This window comes from Marmota monax, unplaced genomic scaffold (genome assembly GCF_021218885.2).
Source record: "Marmota monax isolate L192 unplaced genomic scaffold, Marmota_monax_Labrador192_F-V1.1 WCK01_AAM20220418_F8-fsc00157, whole genome shotgun sequence".
In the NCBI taxonomy this organism is placed as follows: domain Eukaryota; kingdom Metazoa; phylum Chordata; class Mammalia; order Rodentia; family Sciuridae; genus Marmota; species Marmota monax.
In genome coordinates this window covers 3511349-3529585 of record NW_026694573.1, presented here as the reverse complement: position 1 = coordinate 3529585, position 18237 = coordinate 3511349, and the positions used below count along the sequence as shown (strand labels likewise).

General features: G+C 46.1%; 1 protein-coding gene across 2 annotated transcripts; it reads right to left on the bottom strand.

The window, feature by feature from the left end:
- Window positions 1–11683: 11683 nt before the first annotated feature.
- Window positions 11684–17854, bottom strand: Lrrc75b (leucine rich repeat containing 75B). Of its 2 annotated transcripts, XM_046421136.1 has the most exons (4): window positions 17678–17854; window positions 15183–15311; window positions 13800–13915; window positions 11684–12452 (listed from the first exon to the last, which is right to left on the bottom strand). In XM_046421136.1, exons 1-4 carry the CDS (start codon window positions 17852–17854, stop codon window positions 11927–11929), a joined length of 948 nt encoding a protein of 315 aa, XP_046277092.1. In that variant the 3' UTR covers window positions 11684–11926. The 2 variants fall into 2 exon arrangements, with proteins under 2 accessions (XP_046277092.1, XP_058427770.1); XM_058571787.1 differs by lacking the exon at window positions 15183–15311.
- Between the last annotated feature and the right edge of the window lie 383 nt (window positions 17855–18237).

The window sequence follows — 18237 nt, the reverse complement described above, 5'->3', positions numbered from 1 at the left end:
GCTAACTTTAGACCCTAGAATCATGCAATAATACCAGTCTTGCATCATTCTGCACACACAGAAACTACCTCCCTTCCTAGATACTAAAAAGTGAAGAGGGTTCTCATGTATGGTTGTTTCTAATTAAATATTTATACTATCAGTTTCAAAGTTGTATAAGTCATAAACAAGAGTAATCTAAAAGGGCTTTTTAACTAGTTTGGGGGGGTGTCCCCCACCCCCGTTTGTTCTTTGTTTATTTATAGACAAGGTCTTGCTAAGTGGCTCAGGGCCTCACTAAGTTGCTGAGGCTGGCTTTGAACTCTTGATCCTCCTGCCTCAGCCTTCAAATCCGCTGAGATTGTAGGCATGCGCAACTGCATCCAGCTTTTAAGCAGTTTTATATCCTACATTTCAGGGGGAAAGAGTCATTACCACATAATTGAAAACATGGTTCTGTAGGTTTAATTATATTTAACAGCTCTCCTGCCCTGTCTGCCTCGTTCTCTCATTTTTCCTGCTTTAAGACAGTCTTTTTCAAGTCTTGGTTGATTTGTCTCAACATAAACTCATTCGCGTGGCTACTTTCTGTTTCTTTTTTAGGCATTATATTTTGAATTATCTCTCTGCCTCCTACACATACCTTGTATGTACTACCCATCTCCCTGATTGTAATTCTGAGTCAGTCATATTCAGTTTAATTATGATTGGGTAAATTATTAATTCTGATCCATGTATTAGACTAAACTACAGAACTTTCTCCTAGAAGTAATAGTCCTCTTGCATTTTGTTTATTTATTTTTAATTTTTATTTTTTAAAGAGAGAGAATTTTTAATATTTATTTTTTAGTTTTCGGCGGACACAACATCTTTGTATGTGGTGTTGAGGATCGAACCCGGGGCGCACGTATGCCAGGCGAGCACGATACCACTTGAGCCACATTTTATTTGCTTAGTTTTCTATATATCACAAATAGAACTCCGGTCAACACTCTAGTCTTATCTGAAGACCTTGATGCCTCCTCTATTTATATATTATTCTTGATCCGCCCACTATCATCTTGTTTCAACTGGTATCATTAACTTGAGTCTCCTGTGACCTTTTTCCTCTGTTTATTCCCTTGGGGGGGGGGGGGGATAAAAGGGATATGTGGGAAGTAGTTTTTTTGAGAGACTATGTGTATGAAAATGTTCTTTCACATTTTTTATTAGATATGAAATTCTGAGTTGGGATGTTTAGTTTTTTAATATTTTATTTTTTATTTGTAGTTGGGCACAATACCTTTATTTTATTTATTTATTTTATGTGGTGCTGAGGATCGAACCCAGGGCCTTGCATGTGCTAGACAAGTGCTCTACTGCTGAGCCACAATCCCAGCCCGAATTAGTTTAGTTTTGCTTCAGAGTTTTGAAGGCATTGCTACTTTGTCATCTAGTAGCTAGCCTTGCTGTAGAGGAGTCTAAAGCCATTCTGAGTCAAAAGCCATTCTGATCCTTTGTATATGACCTTTTTTCCCCCTACCTTCTGTTGTAGCATCATGAAATTGCATGGTGTTCATACCTTGATGATCATCTATTTTCTTGCTTTGTGACAGGCCCATGATGAACTCTTTCAAGATGTACTCTTGTCCTTTGTTTCTGGGAAATGTTCTTAAATTATTTGCTAATGATTTTCTTCCTTTTTTTTTGTCTGTCTTTTTTTTTCTGAAATTTCTGTTATTCAGACTTACCTCTGTTCTTATCTTTACTGCCTCTACCATGCACCCCCTTGCCATTTTCTTATCTTTTGATCTTCTTTATGTAATATTAACTTCAAGTTGATTCTAGAAAGGTCCCTTTGTCCACAAATCTGTTCCTGCTAGAGAATAAGGTACCAGCTTTTTGCCCAGTTGGGGAAGAGCAGTTAAGAACAAGTTTAAATAGGAACATTTAAGCATGTTCTCTCTAAAGAAAACATTTTCTTTGAAAACATATTATTTTAAAATTTTTATTTTTGTGGTGTTGGGAATCAAACCCGGGGCCTTGTGCCCTACCACTAGGCAAGTGCTCTACCACTGAGCTATACCCCCAGCCCTATGTTACTTTAAATGAAAAATACCTAGGTGAGATTAAAGAAGATATAGAATAAAGGATGAGAGCTGGATGCATGGTGCACACCTATAATCCCTTGGCTACTTTAAAAGGCTGAGGTAGGAGGGTCACAATTTTGAGGTGAGCCTGGACAACTTAGCAAGACTCTCAAAATTAAACCAAAGCTGTCATGGTGGTGCATGCCTGTAATCCTAGCAACTCAAGACAGGAGGGTCATGAGTTCAAAGTCAGCCTCACAACTTAGCAAGGCCCTAAGCAACTTAGCATGGCCCTGTCTCAAAATAAAACATAAAAGGTCTGGGGATGTGGCTCAGTGGTTAAATGCCCCTGGGTTCAATTCCCAGGACCAAAAATAAATAAATAAACCAAAAAAGGACTGGGGGATATAATGTTGTAGAGGACTTGCCTAGCATGCATGTGCAAGGCCTTGGGTTTGATCCCTAGTACTGTAGGCAGTAGGGGGAGAATAAAAGATGATCTGATGGAAAGATAACTAGACCAAGATTTAACAGATTTTGATTCTAACTACTACTACTATCATTTCTCTCCAGACCTCTGGTTTCTTATAAGGGAAGGTTTAGAGTCACTTGATTCCCTGTTACTGACTACCCCCCTTCTAAACTCCCCTGCTGGACATTCCATAATCTTTTTAAACAAGAGAAAAAAAAGAAAAGCATACAGGATTTTCTCTTTTTCCCTGCTAGTGGCCAAGAGGAAGGTAATTGCCTAGATTTATATGTGCCTGGAAAACAGGAGCAGAGTAGTCCCTCTAAGAATTGGGAAATTTATTTATAAGGGAAATTCTACAATTGCTGCAACTTAAAGCCCTGTAAGAGTTTCCAGATTATGGCATCAGGGGAAGAGGACTGAAGTGGACCTTACAGACTGCCTAGGTCGAGGATTCAGAGAGGCCTGAGCAGCTAGTGTTCACAGGTCAAAATACCAAAGAAGAAAGCTGTTTAGAGAACCCAGGAGAGCTGCAGAAGGTCCCTCTTGAATATCTAGCAGAGTACAGATTAGCACATGACTGCGGGAACAAACTTGAGACTAGGGAAAGGATCATGAAAACGGATTAGATGAGTGCTTGGCATTACTCAGGGCTGGGAATAGTGCCTATTCATACCAGCCAGACAAAAAACTCAATTCACATGATATTGGATAGAGTTTTGTTTACAAATGTACCCAGGATTTTGATTTAATCAAATACAGTAAGGCAACAGACGTGGAGACAACTGCCTTCAAAGAATTATTGCAGTTCCTAAGAGAAGGGAACATGCCATATGCAGAGCCATATGGGGAAGCACCAGGGTGAGTCAGGAGGCAAAAAGAGCAAATGGAGAACATGGCTCAGAGGCTTTATTGTGGTTTCAGCATGGAAGAATGAGTGGGTAGGCACATTTGAATAATTTCTTTAGGCTGTGAGTAACAAGGTGGTCTTTAATTGTTAATTTTCTGGCCCTGGGGTGATTTGGAGTAAGGCAAATACTGGCTTAGTGTGTGAGTTAGATAAGGATGTGCTTGTGGGTGTGGACTTTGATTTGATTGGTTTATATGTGAAAGATGCTAGCAGATTGTTTGCAATCTCTCAGAATTAACTAATTCTAGGAGGGGCAGTTTCTTTAGGATTAAGAAGGCCCCAAAATGTCAGAACATCATAAAATACATAAAGTAAAAAACATGATTAATACAAGAATCCAGGAAGATCTTACTTCATAAATGAGGAACAATTAGCCATAGACTGGACACTGCCTTGAACCTGCCTAACAAGTCATAAAAACAAGACTTGAAAGAGAAAACTTACTTTTCCAGAACAACAGGACTCAAAAAGATTTTATAGGAATATAAAAATATGCAACATCCAGGTAAAACAAATAATGTCTGGTATCATAAAGAGGAAAGTACAATCGATAATGATAATAATCAAAAGAAATGCAAAGCTGATACAGATGTTAGATTAGCAGAGAAGAACATTTAAAAAGCTATAACTATATATGTCCAAAAGTTAAGTAGAGGAGAAACCCAAATTAAGTTTCTGTAGCTGGATGGGATTAACAATAGATTTGACATTGCAGAAGAAAAGTTTAATGAATTTGAAAGAAAATCTGGAAAAAAAAAAGTGAACTGTGGGACAATTTTAAATGGCCCAATATATGGGCAATTGAAGTCCCCAAAGTAATATAAGACAAAAATTATTTAATAATGGCCAAAACCTTTACAAACTTGATAAAAACTATAAATCTATAGATCCAAGAAGCTAAATGAACTCCAAATACAACTCAAAACTAGTGGTGAAGAGAAAAAAATCTTAAGAAGTAGCCAGAGAAAAAATAAATGGCAAAATCTAAGAAATAAAGATAAGGAAGGTAGATTTCTAATTGGGAACAATACATGCCAGAAGATGGTAGAACAGCATTTTTATACTGAAAAAAAATGTTAATTTTGAAAATTTAGGAAAAACTTATCTTTCAAAAATGATGTTAAACTAGATGGATGGCACCTGCCTGTAAGCTCAGTGGCTCAGGAACCTGACACAAGAGGATCATAGGTTCAAGGCCAGCTTTAGCAACTTGATGAGTCTCTAAGCAATTTACTGAGACCCTGCCTCAAAATAAAAATAAAAAGGGCTGGGGATATGGCTTAGTAGTTAAGTACTACTACTCGGGTTCAATCCCTGGCACCAAAAAAAAAAAAAAAAAAATGTTGAAGACCTTTTCAGAAATACAAAGTCTTAAAAAAATTATCTCCAAGATAATTACCATACAGAAAACACTGAAGGACATCCTTCAGGCAGAAGAGAATTTAAATCAGGTGGAAATCTTGATTTACACAAAAGAATTAAGATTACTATTAGAGTTTATAGCATATGTAAAAGTAAAATGTGTGAGAATATTATAGAGACCAGGAGGGGAGCAAGGAGTGTACACTACTATAAGATTCAATATCACTTGAAGATAAACTATAGTAAGCTAAAGTATATAGGTTGGGCATGTGGAAGTGCATGCCTGTGAAACAGGAGGTCACAAGTTTGAGGTCAGTCTCAGCAATTTTAGCAAGACCCTGTGCAAAATGAAAAAGATAGAGATGTAGTTCAGTGGTAAAGTGCTCCTGGGTTATTTCCTCAGAACCAAAAGAAAAATAAATAAATAAAAGTACATAATATAAACTCTAAAATGACAGGAGTTAAGCCAATGGTCATATATCCATCAACTCATGAATGGTAAATAAAAGATGTAAAATACAACATAGATGACCTTTGAAAATATGTTTAGTGGAAGCAGCCAAACACAAAAGGCAAGATGTTATATGATTCCATTTACTTAAAGTATTCAGAATAGACAAATTTTAATAAAGATAGCAGATAAATGGTTGCCGGAGAATGAAGGGAAGGGAAAATAGGGTTTGCCTGCATGATGAATATAGTAGGGTTTCCTTTTTTTTTTTTTTTTTTTAAAGATAGAGTGAGAGAGGGAGAGAGAGAGAGAGAGAGAGAGAGAGAGAGAGAATTTTAATATTTTTATTTTTTAGTTTTCGGCGGACACAACATCTTTGTTTGTATGTGGTGCTGAGGATCGAACCCGGGCCGCACGCATGCCAGGCGAGCGCGCTACCGCTTGAGCCACATCCCCAGCCCCGTAGGGTTTCCTTTGAGGTAATGAAAATATTTAGTAATAGTTCAGTGATAAGGGTTGCACACATTGTGAATACATAAAAACCACTGAACTGTACATTTCAAAATGGTTAAAATGTGGCCCGGGTTCAATCCTCAGCACCACAAACAAAGATGTTGTGTCCACCGAAAAACTAAAAAATAAATATTAAAAAAAAGAGTAATTATAAAAAAAAAGAACCATATGATCAAATGCATATGATATATGCAGAAAAAATATTTGACAAATTCTAATATCAATTCCTGATTTCAAAAATGAATAAAACACCTAGACATGATGGTACATGCCTGTAGTCCCTGCTACTTACTTGAAGGCCAAGGTGGAATAATCACATGGACTCATGAGTTCAAGATCAGCCATGGCAGCATAGCAAACCCCATCTCAAAACGACAATGACAAAGCAAATTAGGAATAAATGAGAAAATCCTCAACCTGATAAAAGGCATCTATGGAAAATCTACAGCTAATAGCATATTTAATGATGAAAGACTGAATGCTTTCCCCCGCGAAATATCAGAACAGGAAAGGGCTGTCTACCCTCAGTACTTCCATTTGACATTGTGTTAGAGACTAGTCAGTGCAACTGGGCATGGAAAAGAAAAGATATCCAAATTGGAAATGAAAAGTAATTATCTGCAGTGGCACACTCCAGTAAACCCAGTGGCTTGGGAGGCTGAAACAGGAGAATCATGAGTTCAAAGCCAGCCTCAGCAACAGTGGAGCACTAAGCAACTCAGTGAGACCTGTCTCTAAATAAAATACAAAATAGGGCTGGGGATGTGGTTCAGTGGTTGAGTGCCCCTGAGTTCAATCCCTGGTACCCCACCCCCAGAAAAAAGGAAATATCTGTCTCTTTCTCTATGACATAATCATCTAAGCTGAAAATCTGATGAGATCGACAAAAAAGTTAGAACATTTAATAAGTTGACTTAGTAAGACTGAAGGATACAATCTAATATACAAAATACACAAATATAAAAATATCAATTGTGATGGTTGTACCTTTCTATGAAAATACTAAAAACCACTGTATACTTCAAATGGGTAAACTACTTGTGAATTAGAACTCAATAAGACTATTAAAAATGAGTTGTATTTATATATGCTAGCAACAAACAATTTAAAATTCAAATAAAAATACCATTTACGATAGCACCAAATATATGAAAACTTGGAGACAAATCTGATAAAAAATTGAAGAGGTCTGTGCACTGAAAATGACAACATTCTGCTGAGAAAAGTAAATTTTAAGTAAATGGAGATGTATACCTTGTTTGTGTGCCACAAGACAGCATTGATAAAATGTCAATTCTCTCCAAACTGATATATAATTATGATGTAATCACAATCAAAATCTCCCTACACTTTTTTTGGTAGAAATTAACAAAATGAATCTAAAATTTATATGGTAATGCAAAGCATCTGTGGTAACAAAACAACTCATGAGAAGAATTATAAAGTTAGATAATACTTCATGATTTCAAGAGTTCTAAAGCTAGCCATGTGTGGTGACACGTGCCTGTAATCCCAGTGATTTGGGAAGCAGAGGCAGGAAGATCACTAGTTCAAGGCCAACCTGGGCAATTTATCAAGACCCTATCTCAAAATACTACTGAGTGGAGCTCAGTAGTAGAGGGCCTCTGGGTTCAATTCCCAGTAAAAGCTATAGTAATCAAAACAACATGATAGAAAAATAGATCAAAGGAACAATAAAGTCTGAAAGCAAACTTTTCAAAAGCACTGAGCTAATGCATTGAAGAATGAAAGCGTTTTCAACAAAATGTGCTAGAGCAGGGGCTGGGGTTGTGGCTCAGAGGCAGAGCACTCGCCTACCATACCGGGTTCGATCCTCAGCACTATATAAAAATAAAGACATTGTGTCCAGCTATAACTGAAAAGTAAATATTTTAAAAAAACAAATGTGCTAGAGCAAATACACATCCATGTGCAATAAACAAACCAAAACTTGAATCTATGCCTCATACTATATAAAAAACAATTCAGAATAGATCATAGATCTTAACATAAAACCTAAAACTGTAAAACTTGTAGAAGAAATAGGAAAAAGTCTTTGGGATCTTAGGTTAGGCAAAGAATTAGACATGACACGAAAAGTACCATCTATAGAATACCAAACTGATACACTGAACTTTACCAAAATTAAAAACTGTTTTGTTCTTTTGCTGAGCATGGTGGCACATGCTTGGAATCCCAGCTACTCGGGAAGCTGAGGCAGGAGGACTGCAAGTTTGCGCCTAATTTAGACCCTGTCTCAAAATTTAAAAAGGGCTAGAGATAGAGCTCAGTGGTGGAGAACTTGCTTAGCATGTGCATGAGGCCCTGGGTTTGATCCTCAACACTGAAGAAAAAAAAAAAATAGTACATTTCCTATCTCTACTCTTCTTCCTGCGTCCACTGGCCTCTTTGGAAGGCACTCAGTTTAGATGACTCCTGAGGTGACCATCCTTGGCAATGGCCTCTAAGCTATCTGCAGGAGAAGCAGGCTTGTGCAGGGATTAACAGACTAAAACCAGGTTACCTGGACTCATGTGTTGGCTCCTCCAGTTGCTAGTTCTGTGAACTTGCACAAGTCATTTAACTTATTCTTGCCTCAGCAAACTCACCCGCCTCCCACCCCCACCCAAACTAAACAAAACAGAAATGATAATTGAAAGGAAAGTGACCACAACACTCAGAGCGACCAAGAGATTTTTATTGCAGCAGTGCAACAGAGGAGAAAAGAGAGAAAGAGGAGAGAGAGAAAGAGAGAGAGAGAGAGAGAGAGAGAGAGAGAGAGAGAGCAAGAGATAGAGGGGCCCGGCAGGAGGGAGTTTTTATAGCCCAAATCTAATGAGGTCTCTGGGTCTGCAAGCTCCCTTGTTGGCACAAGGTGGGGTTAAGTGTTCAGCCTTGAGCAGGGGGTTGAGTGTTCAGCCTTGAGTGGGGGCTTGGGCGTTTGGGCTTGAAGCAAACAGGTGATAAAGAACCAGACAGAGGGTTTGAGTGGTTAGGTCATCCTCCAGCTAACTTTGTTTGGCATGCCCTGCAGACAACTTATTCAGCCTGTCCTGCACCTAACAGTAATAGCACCTACTTCCTTAAAGTGCAAGAAAAACTATAGGAGTGTAAAGCAATCAGAACTATTAACAGGCTCATAAAAAGGCTATGAAGATGCTTGTTAAATAAGTAAGCGGGGAGCTGGAGATGTATCTCAGTGGAGAGCACTCGCCTGGCATGCATATAAGGGCCTGGGTTCAATTCCCAGCACCAATAAATAAATAGATCCAATTCTGCTTAGTGCCAAAGGTTTGGGCTCCTGCCATTGCCACCCATAGAGCCTGGGAGGAAGCCCTGACGATGTTGCAGCATACCTTCCCACACCCCCAACTTGGTAGATGCTTTCCATACCTCATGTCACCCTGACCCCAGGAGACAAGGAAAGATTTTTATACCTAGTTCCCACAATGAGGGAACAGACTCTGAAAGTACCATACTGCTAGGGAGTGATAGGAATGGGACAAAGCCTAGGCCTGTTTGCCTCCAAAATGGCCTGAGTAAGGCACACTGTCTTCCTCTGTCTGGAGCTCAGGCTTCAGCTGTCCTGGCCAGTGCTTTGTGCTTCATCAAGCTGTGTGAGGCACACTGTGGTTTAACTGTGTCCTCCAAAGTCCACTCAATTCCCAATGTAGCAGTGTTTAGTGGTGAGAATTTTAAAAGACAATTAGGTCATAAGGACCTTCATAAATGAATTAATGTCATTATTGCCATAGTGGGTTGTTATAAAGGTGACTTTGGACCCCTTTGTGCTCGCAAGTGCTCTCTTGCCATATGATACCTTCTGTTGTGTTATGACACAGCAGGAAAGCCCTCACCAGATGCAGCTCTTCGATCTTCAACTTTTCAGGCTCCAGAACCATGAATCAAATAAACTATTGTTTATAAATTATCCAGGCTGTGGTATTCAGTTATCAGAACAAAATGGACTAAAACAAGGCACAAGCCCTTGCTTCCCAGATCTCTGTGTCCCTGCCTGTGGAGTGTCCTTGCTGGTGGTCATAAGGAGCCTGTGAAGGACTGTGAACACTTTCACAGGGGAGGCCACCCTTGTCCATGTCTCCAGAGCTGTCTCAGAATCTGGCTCAGCTTCTGCATTGAGTTTCTCCAACCAAAAGGCGAAGAGATTGAGACCATCTGCTGCCACCCAGATTCTCCAGGAGCTTGTTGAGGACACCTGGCTCTGGTCCTCTCCCACCTTGGCAGGAATCTCTCTGAGCAGTGACATCCAAAGGTTCGTGGGCTGGCTTTGGACCAGTAGTGGGCAGGGAGCGAGGACGACAGGAGGAATGTAGAAAGCCTGGCCTTTCCCCAACAAGGAATTTTCAGAGAGCTCAGATGCATGTGCATGTGATGGGTTCCTCAGCCTGCTGGGCCTAAGACTGGCCTTCCCTTCCTTCTTTCCACTGGTCTACCTTCTTCTCCACTTTGCCTGGTTCTAGGGAGCCTGAACACCCTTCTCCTGAGTGGATGCACAGAGAAACATTTCCGTGGCTCTGAGCCCTGGGCAGGCCCATGTCTAAAACAAGAAGGGCATCGGGACCTTGGGATGGAGGGTTGAGAGCTGGGAAAGGTGAGGGGCAGTAAGCCCTATTTAACAGAGGGGAAAAAGTCGAAACCAGAGGCCCAGAGAGGGGAAGGGCCTGGCCAGCAGCTACAAAAAATAAACAAAATAATGAGGAATAAATTTAATTAAGCAAACAAAAGGCCTATACACTGAAAGCTATTAAAATTAGTAACAGAGTGAGGCTGGACCTTGTGCCCTTCCCACAGCCTTCCAATAAAGGAGTTACTTGAAAGTATTGAGACCAGTGGGGCTTTAGGGGAAATTTCATTCCTTGCTCTCTCTCCCAGCCCTGGGACCTGACATGACCCTGTCCTCCCCACCAGTGTGGCCTAGAGGCAGTTATGCATCCAGATGGCTTGGGGATGTGCTGGAATCCATGTTCCACTAGGGATGGATGTGCCATTCACAGTCCCCTGGGGATGGGGGTCAGAGATGTGAGGGGAAGGTCAGAGATGATAGACAAAAATGACAGGTCCAAGGGGTTCCCTCCCTTATCATTTTTCCTGGGGCTTCTCTTTGTCCCAGGATCTCTCCTCATCCAGCAGGATCACACTGTGCATAGACCTTATATCCTGGCTCAGGACAGGGGCCTTACACCATGGACTTCTCCACTTGGGTCCTCAGTTTCCCCTGGACATCTCACCTGACTTGCCTGTCTGCTGACCTGAATTCCCACAATGATGGCGACCATGGCATTAGGCTCCTGGTTGGGAGCCTGCCCCCATGGTTCTTGAGGAAGAAGATAAATAGTCTCTTTATAGGGGCAGCCTTAGGGTTGCTCTGTCCCCAAATCCCTTGCTAGTGGCTGTGTCCACCTCCACCCACTGTATACACTCTGTGGGATGCCCCTAAAGCCTGGAGGGAACACACAACTCTTCATCTCTGGCCAGATACGTCTCCTAATTCTGGTGAGTTGACCACTCAACAAACACAGGAGGCCTGGGGGTGGGGGAGATGAGCATGAAGCCCTCCCTTCTCAAGTCTGCTGTGGCCCCTGCCTCTGGTCAGTGCATTCTTGTCCCCAGTTCAAGAGTCCCTGATGGTAGTCTGGACTCAGGAATGAGCTTGGTGTGGGGCTCCATTCAGAACTCTGTCCCTCCTGGGTTCCAACCTGCTTCTCTGATCCCTTATTTACATAGTCCAAACCTTACCCAGATGTGAGGGTCTCCTTTAACTCCCCATCCCACCCTGTTGGAATTATGACCTGCCCGCACCTTGGTATCCATGGGGCCCAGCCAGATAGATAGGAGTTACCCCAGCAGCACAGCAGCAGGGCTGGTGCCCCGTGACCCTGAGGTCCATGATGCAGAAAAGCAGAGGAGAGGAAGAGCATGACCTTTTATTGTGGAGTCTGGGTGGTGGGTGCCAGGGCCCCTCATACTGACAGAATCTTGAGACTCCAGCCTGGGATAACCATCTGGTGTCTTATAAGAATATTCTCCATCTATCCCATTAATCCCATGTTGAGCATTTTCACTGTCTCTCTGGGAATTTATGGGACCTCCTAGGCTTCCACCACTTGCTATCCCATGTGCTTGAAAGCATCCTCAGCCTGGTGGATGGTGAATCACCTAGTACAGCAGCTCTGGGGTTCAGACCCTGGTTCAGCAGCTGCAGAGCCCCAGGTAGAGGTAGTGGCAATGGTCCCAGCCACACTGTCCCCAGGATCAAGGTCCATGCCCTCATAAATTGTGGGCAGTGAGGTGCGCTGGCTCAGCCGTCGGCGCAGGCCAACTAACAGGGGCTGGGGCATGGAGGCCACATCCACGTTGTTGCCCAGGTCCACCCAGGCCAATGCAGGGAATTTGGTGGTATCCTTGATGGCTTCAGTGAGTTCCCGGGCAGCAGCCCGTGTCAGCCGGTTGCCATTAAGCAGGAGCTGGGTGAGGCAGGGCAGTGTCCACAGGCTGGGCAGCAGCAGGTGCAGAAGCTCATCACTCAGCTCCGTGAAGCTCAGGTCCAGCACTGACAACCCAGCCCCGTGGCTGCCCAGGTAGCGTGTTATGTGCTGCACATCTCGCACTGAGAGCGGGATGCCTGATAGGTCCACCGTCTCCCCTGCCAGCAGAGTCTTCTGGAGGCCACTCTTGAGGCTATGGGAGAGTTGTAGGTGAGATAGACTTAGTATGAGCCCTGGCCCAGGGCCAGGCAGAACAAAGTGTGAAAAGATTTGCTGTGAGGATTAAATACAAAGGCAATAAAGCTCCATGTGTAAACTATTATTATAAACCCTTTTCACATGCCCAGCATCACCACACCTGTTATATCTCTTATCTCGTTTATTTTTACAATCCCCAAGGGGCTAAGAATGATGACCCACTTTTTTCAAAGGTTTAAGTAACTTTCCTATGGCCATGGGGATCAGGTCTCCAAATTAAGACACTCTGATTCCTGAGCTCAATTTTTTTTTTCTGGGCTCCCTCTGAATTGGGTCCTTTGGGATAGCAAAAACTTTCTTATAAGGGGATGAGATAATCATTTCTTGGAGATTACACAGGAGACAGGCCCCAGGTAGCAAGAGGGGAGGTACTGGGGGGTTGTGGTGTGAGAACTTGCCCTAGTCTTCCCAGACTCACTGTATTTTAAGCTGAAAGGGGTATTTAGAGACTAAGGAAGGCACTTCTCTGTCCCCTTACACACTCCTTGGTCTCTCTTCTGTCATGTGTACCCACCTAGCCCACTAGGCAGATGGGCCCGACAAGGGGGCTGAGAGCAGTGAGCGCTTCTAGGGCTCCTACGTACCATGGCAGGGAATGGGTTCAGCTTGGGCCACCAGGCCTGAGGTGGGACAAGGCTGAAAAACAAATACTACACATGTGCCAGGGTCAGCTCCTAGCTATGGTTCTGGGTCCCTAGGACTGAGTGCTTGCAGCCAGTTCCAGGTTGAGTCTGTACCACAAGGCTGTGATGGAGTGACCAAGGCGGGGACCCCACAGCAGAGTAGAGGCCTCAGCTTTGGGCACCCCAGCATTGGTAAAGAATTCCCAAGAGTTACAGAGTAATGAGAGAGGGTATAGCCTAGGACAAGCTGCTTTGCCTCTACCAGCCCCAGTTTCTTTCCCTGTTAAATGGGAATTGTGACACAGAATCTGCCTACCTGTTGTGAAGATCTACCTAATGCCTGATGAGATCACCTTGGGTGGAGGGGAACCTAAAGAGCCCCAGGACCTGTACCAGGCCAGGGATTAAGGGATAAGCGAATGGCAAGAGGTGGTCGTCCTGGGGGGCATGGGAGGCATTTCCATGGAGAGTGAATCTTCAATTGGTTTTTTTTTTTTTTTTGCCACGGGCCAGATTGACTTTCAGAGTTGAGGCCTTAATACAGGAACCCACAGAATGGGATTGCAAGCACCAGGCTATCAGTGATAGAAGACTAGGTGTCAACCTGGGAAGGGACCCTGAAAGGACAAGAGGAGGGGCTGTGGCTGAGCTCCCCTTACCAGTTCTGTGTCTTCTTCCGGGGCACGCTGGGCCCTCTCTGCCTCTTGGAGTGAGGGGTGAGGTGGTAAATGAGCTGCCGGCATATCTTGTCCGAGGACTTCCAGAGCTCATAATCCTGTTGGGGGACAGCATCATCAGGGTGAGACTGAGCCCCTCCCACCCCCACCCTGACTTTGGCCTGGCACAGAGCCAGGGGAGGCTGCCCGCTGGGAGCTGGACAGGCTGGTCCGAGGCCCGTAGTGCGCGGCGGGAGGAAGCCCAGACAATGGGCCCTTGTTCCCTGTCCTCAGGCCCAGGGCCAGCAGTTCAGGCTATCAGCCGGCAGCCTGACTACCCTCAGAACCCCCAGGGGACTTGCCACAGGGGGAGGCCAGGCCAGGCCCCTCAAGAGAGCCCTGTTCCACTGACGCCAATCCCAGGGGATGGGAACAAGCCAGGTCAGCATGTTCTTCTTCCTCTCATTATCCAAGCTACACTGCGCCCGTGGGGCCTGGGTCTGGGCTAACAGGGCTGGGGGTTTAATGTTTTACAGCACCATGTCCTGGCTCTCTCTCAGTCCTAACTGGGCCCCCGCAAAGGCCTAGCTCAGGGCAGAATACACGGTGTGCTTTCCACAAAGCTGGTACTGAGCCTGCTCCACTACCTACCCGAAACGTTCTTTTATGCAATCCCTCTGTTAACAGCCTCAGGAGCATATGGCAGACTCAGTGACAGCAAGCCCTGGTAGTTACTGTGATGACTATGGGCTAGCCAATTGCATACAGATTTGGGAGTTCAGGTTGGCAGAGCCTATAGTGGACACATTTGTTTCATATGGCAGATTCACTGTGACCAGGGCCCAGGGGCTGGTGGCTGGCTGCAGCCATACAGTTTGGGGCTGTGTCCATGATCATGGCAGACCATCTGCAAGGTGTTGTCAGATTAGGGCCCAGAGTGTGAAGGTTGCAGGTGGTTGAATCCAAGTTAGAATGAAAAGGGACTTGCTGCTATGGGAGGGACACCGAACATTTATCCCCAAGAGTGTCCAAGTAGGATGGATACCAATGAATAGGCTCCAGCCGAGGGTGGCCTCTTCTGGCCCAGGAATTAAAGGTTGGGAATCCAGTTCTCTTAATGAGTTTGTCAGAACATTTTGTGTTCTGCAGGGTCTCCATTTAACTTCTGTTCAACTAGGGTTCCCAGGCCTGAATCACAGGTGCTGTCACTTGGGAAAAAGCATGATCTTCAGGTTGGGTAAAGCACATTTGCCCCTGAAGCTGGCATCAGTTCTGAGAGAGAGAGAGTGACCTACCTAAGGCCACAGAGCAAGCCACATGAGGACCCAGGCTCCTAGCCTCTGTCAGCCACACTGCCAGTCCATGGCCCATGCATGCTGACCTCACCTTCTTGGGGCACTGTAGGTCCCGGGCCAGGTTCACAAGCAGGTCATGGGAGATGGGATCCACCAGGTTGAGGAAAGCCACATTCCTATAGAGGATGTCTGTGAGAAGGGTCCCCTCAAGGCCCAGGTCCTGAGGGTGGTGAAGAGGTAGTTGAATGAGCCAGGAACCAGGGCCTCCTTTCTCCAGGTCAGACAGCCAGATGCCCCTCATGTTAATTTCCATGTCTCCCCACCTCCAGGGAGCAAAAGCCAAGTGTCTGGTGACAGGTGGACCCTTTAGATGAGGAGAGGGGTGGCACATGGGGTGCCCCAGGGAGGTAATGAGCAGATTACTCAGACCAGTTGCTGCAGGCAAAGTGTCTTGCTGTGAACACCTTGCCTTCTCTGGGGTTAGGGCCTGTCAGGGGGATTCTATTCCTCTGATGACCTGTGAATGGAAATGTCCCCCATCATTTCCTTCTGGCTCTTTGCCTTTCCTTCTGTCTCTGAGATCTCCCAAGCTGCAGCTACCTGTTGAGGTTGGCCTTTTCCCCTTCTCAGTTGTGACAGGCATCTCAGACTTGATGTGTACATTGGCCTCACATCCTGTGCCTTAGCTTAGTATGAAGGGTAACCATGCCCTCCTTTCCAGGAATCACTCATCACTCTTTCCTTGCCCTCTCTTCTCCAGCTCACCTAGTGGGTCTGCTTCTTCCCCACTGCTCCCATCAGGTTCAGGTCTACCTCTCAGAAATCTCCTCCCAGGGTTCTCAATCTTCCACATCCCTCCAGCTGGCAGGGCCAATCTATGAAACATACATCTGAGCTTGATCCATAAGCCCTTTGGAGATGATCAAACCTTTTAGAAGTCACATGACATCAGACTTACAGTTTGCAGAGTCTCAAAACTCTCAGTGCCTGGCCATCACACCTTCTCTGGCCTACCAGCTTCCTCTTCTATCTTTTGATCACATCCCATGGTCAGGGCCCTCGCCTGGCCTTCCTGCCTTCATTTCTTGGTCTTTTCCTGTCTATTCCCATAGACCTGATATGGGGCTGAACACCATTCCAGAGGGTCCGTTTACAGGATGCTGATGGGGCAGGCACAGCTAGGAAGGACCTTCAGTCTCTGCATGGGCCTTCCCCAAGCCAGAGAGTAACATACCCTGTGCATTAAGTCCCTAGCCCAGGAAGAAAGGCTAGGCAGGAGCCCCCATGTGCTGTAGTACCATGGGGGGAACAGTTCCTGCAGATTTGGGGGCAGGATAGACCCCTTGGTTGGCCTCAAATTCCAACCTCTGGGAGACAAGGGGGTGACCTAGCTGATCTCTGAGAACCAATCCTTCCCTCCTTGATGTTTTTAAGGGAAAATGCCCAGCTGATGCCTAAAGACATCCCCGACAGTGATCTCTGCCTCTGGCCAGTCTGGCTGACTAGGTGCTGCTCTGCTTTTTGTATTTTCAACATGGTTCAAACCACAGATGCCAGCTAGGGAGGATTTTGATGGAGGAAAGGGTGACTGTTAAGTCTGGGCAGACCCAGACAGGGCCCCAGACCGCAGTCTGCCTTCTGCTGGTCTGGACAGCTCTTCTTAAAGGGCCAGTTCCACTATTCCAGACTGCTGAGTCTGGAGAAAGGAAACTTTGGTGGGAGGAGGAACAGGCCTAATAGCCTGGGCTGTGGCTCTGGCTCCCCCTCTCCTTTGGGTCACCACTTATTTCCATGCATCCGTTTCCCCTTCTTTACTTATCTACCTTCTGTCAGCCAAACACCTTCATGACTGATTTCAGCTCATTTATTGGGCAGGTGGTGGTGGAAGCTGCTATAGGGGGTGGAAACAAGGTAGACTGGGAAGTAGTAAGTAGCATGCCCAGGGCTGGTGCTAGGACCAGCATCCATGTTCCTAGGACAACAGTAGGGCTCCAAATCTTGGGCTAGAGAACCAGCGCTCCCATCCCCCACCCCCACCTACCGGGATATGTTACTGTTGTATACAGATGTCAGATGTGTGTACTCAGTGGGCACAAACTGCCTGTTAGATGGACGGGTGATGCATGCCTTGTGGCTTTGTCTGCACTGCCATGGTGTCTCCTGGTGCACCCGCAGATCAGCTGGGCTGTACCTCCCAGGTCCTGCCTCCCAGGTCCAGTTCTTACCCTCATCCTGCCCTCTTCCCACTGTCCTTCAATAGAAGACCCCCATCCAGCCCTTCTCCTTTCCTGCCAAGGCATGAATGTGGGCTCTTAGTTCCAGGCTCGGGGCAATCTTCAACATATACACAACAGACTTCAAAACCCAGAGCTCCAGACACACTGGCCCCCGCCTCTGCACAGCCCTCCGGCCTCACCCAGCCCTCACTCTAGCCGGCGCGCTCTGGCTCAGAGAAGAACCTCAGCCTCAGCACTCCATCATACTCTCGAAACCATCCCGCAGCCCACAGCCCGCAGCCCCGGCCCCTTCCCGGCCCCCAGACCCGCCCTTGCCACCGGCCCCGGGTTGGCCGGCTCCTTCTCTCGCCTGGCGCAGGAGGCGCAGCAGCTGCCGGGCGCGCTCCGGACGCCGCTCGCGGAGTGTGGACTGGATCTCGCGGAGCCAGCGCACCCTGCGCTCGTAGGGCGCGGGCCCGCCGCCCGCCGCTGCCTCGGCCTCGGAGCCCGCCTCGGGCCCTGCCCGCCGGCCTAGCCGCGCCCCCATGGCCGCCGCGCGGCGGGCGCCTGGCTAGCCGGAGGCCGGGCAGTCTGCGTACCGCCCTCGCCCCGCCCTCGTCCCGCCCCGGCCGGATTGGGATGCTCTGGGTGGGGAGCTCCGATCCAAGGCTGCGTGCCCGGGCCCTGGCCTCCCGGCCTGGGGACGAGGGGTGGGACTCCTGCATTTGGCAGAGATCTAGCAGGAGGGCTCCGCCGGCGTCGGACCTGGCGCTTGGAGCTCTTCCCCCGGGCCGCCAGGGAAGACACTGAGCCTAGCCAGGACGAGGTGGCGTTTGGCATCTCTCAACCCTCTGGCCCGAGTACTGACTAGGGGAATAAAAGCGTTGACCGCGCAAAGAACGCTCCAAGCGGGGTGGGGGTGCCTTTTGC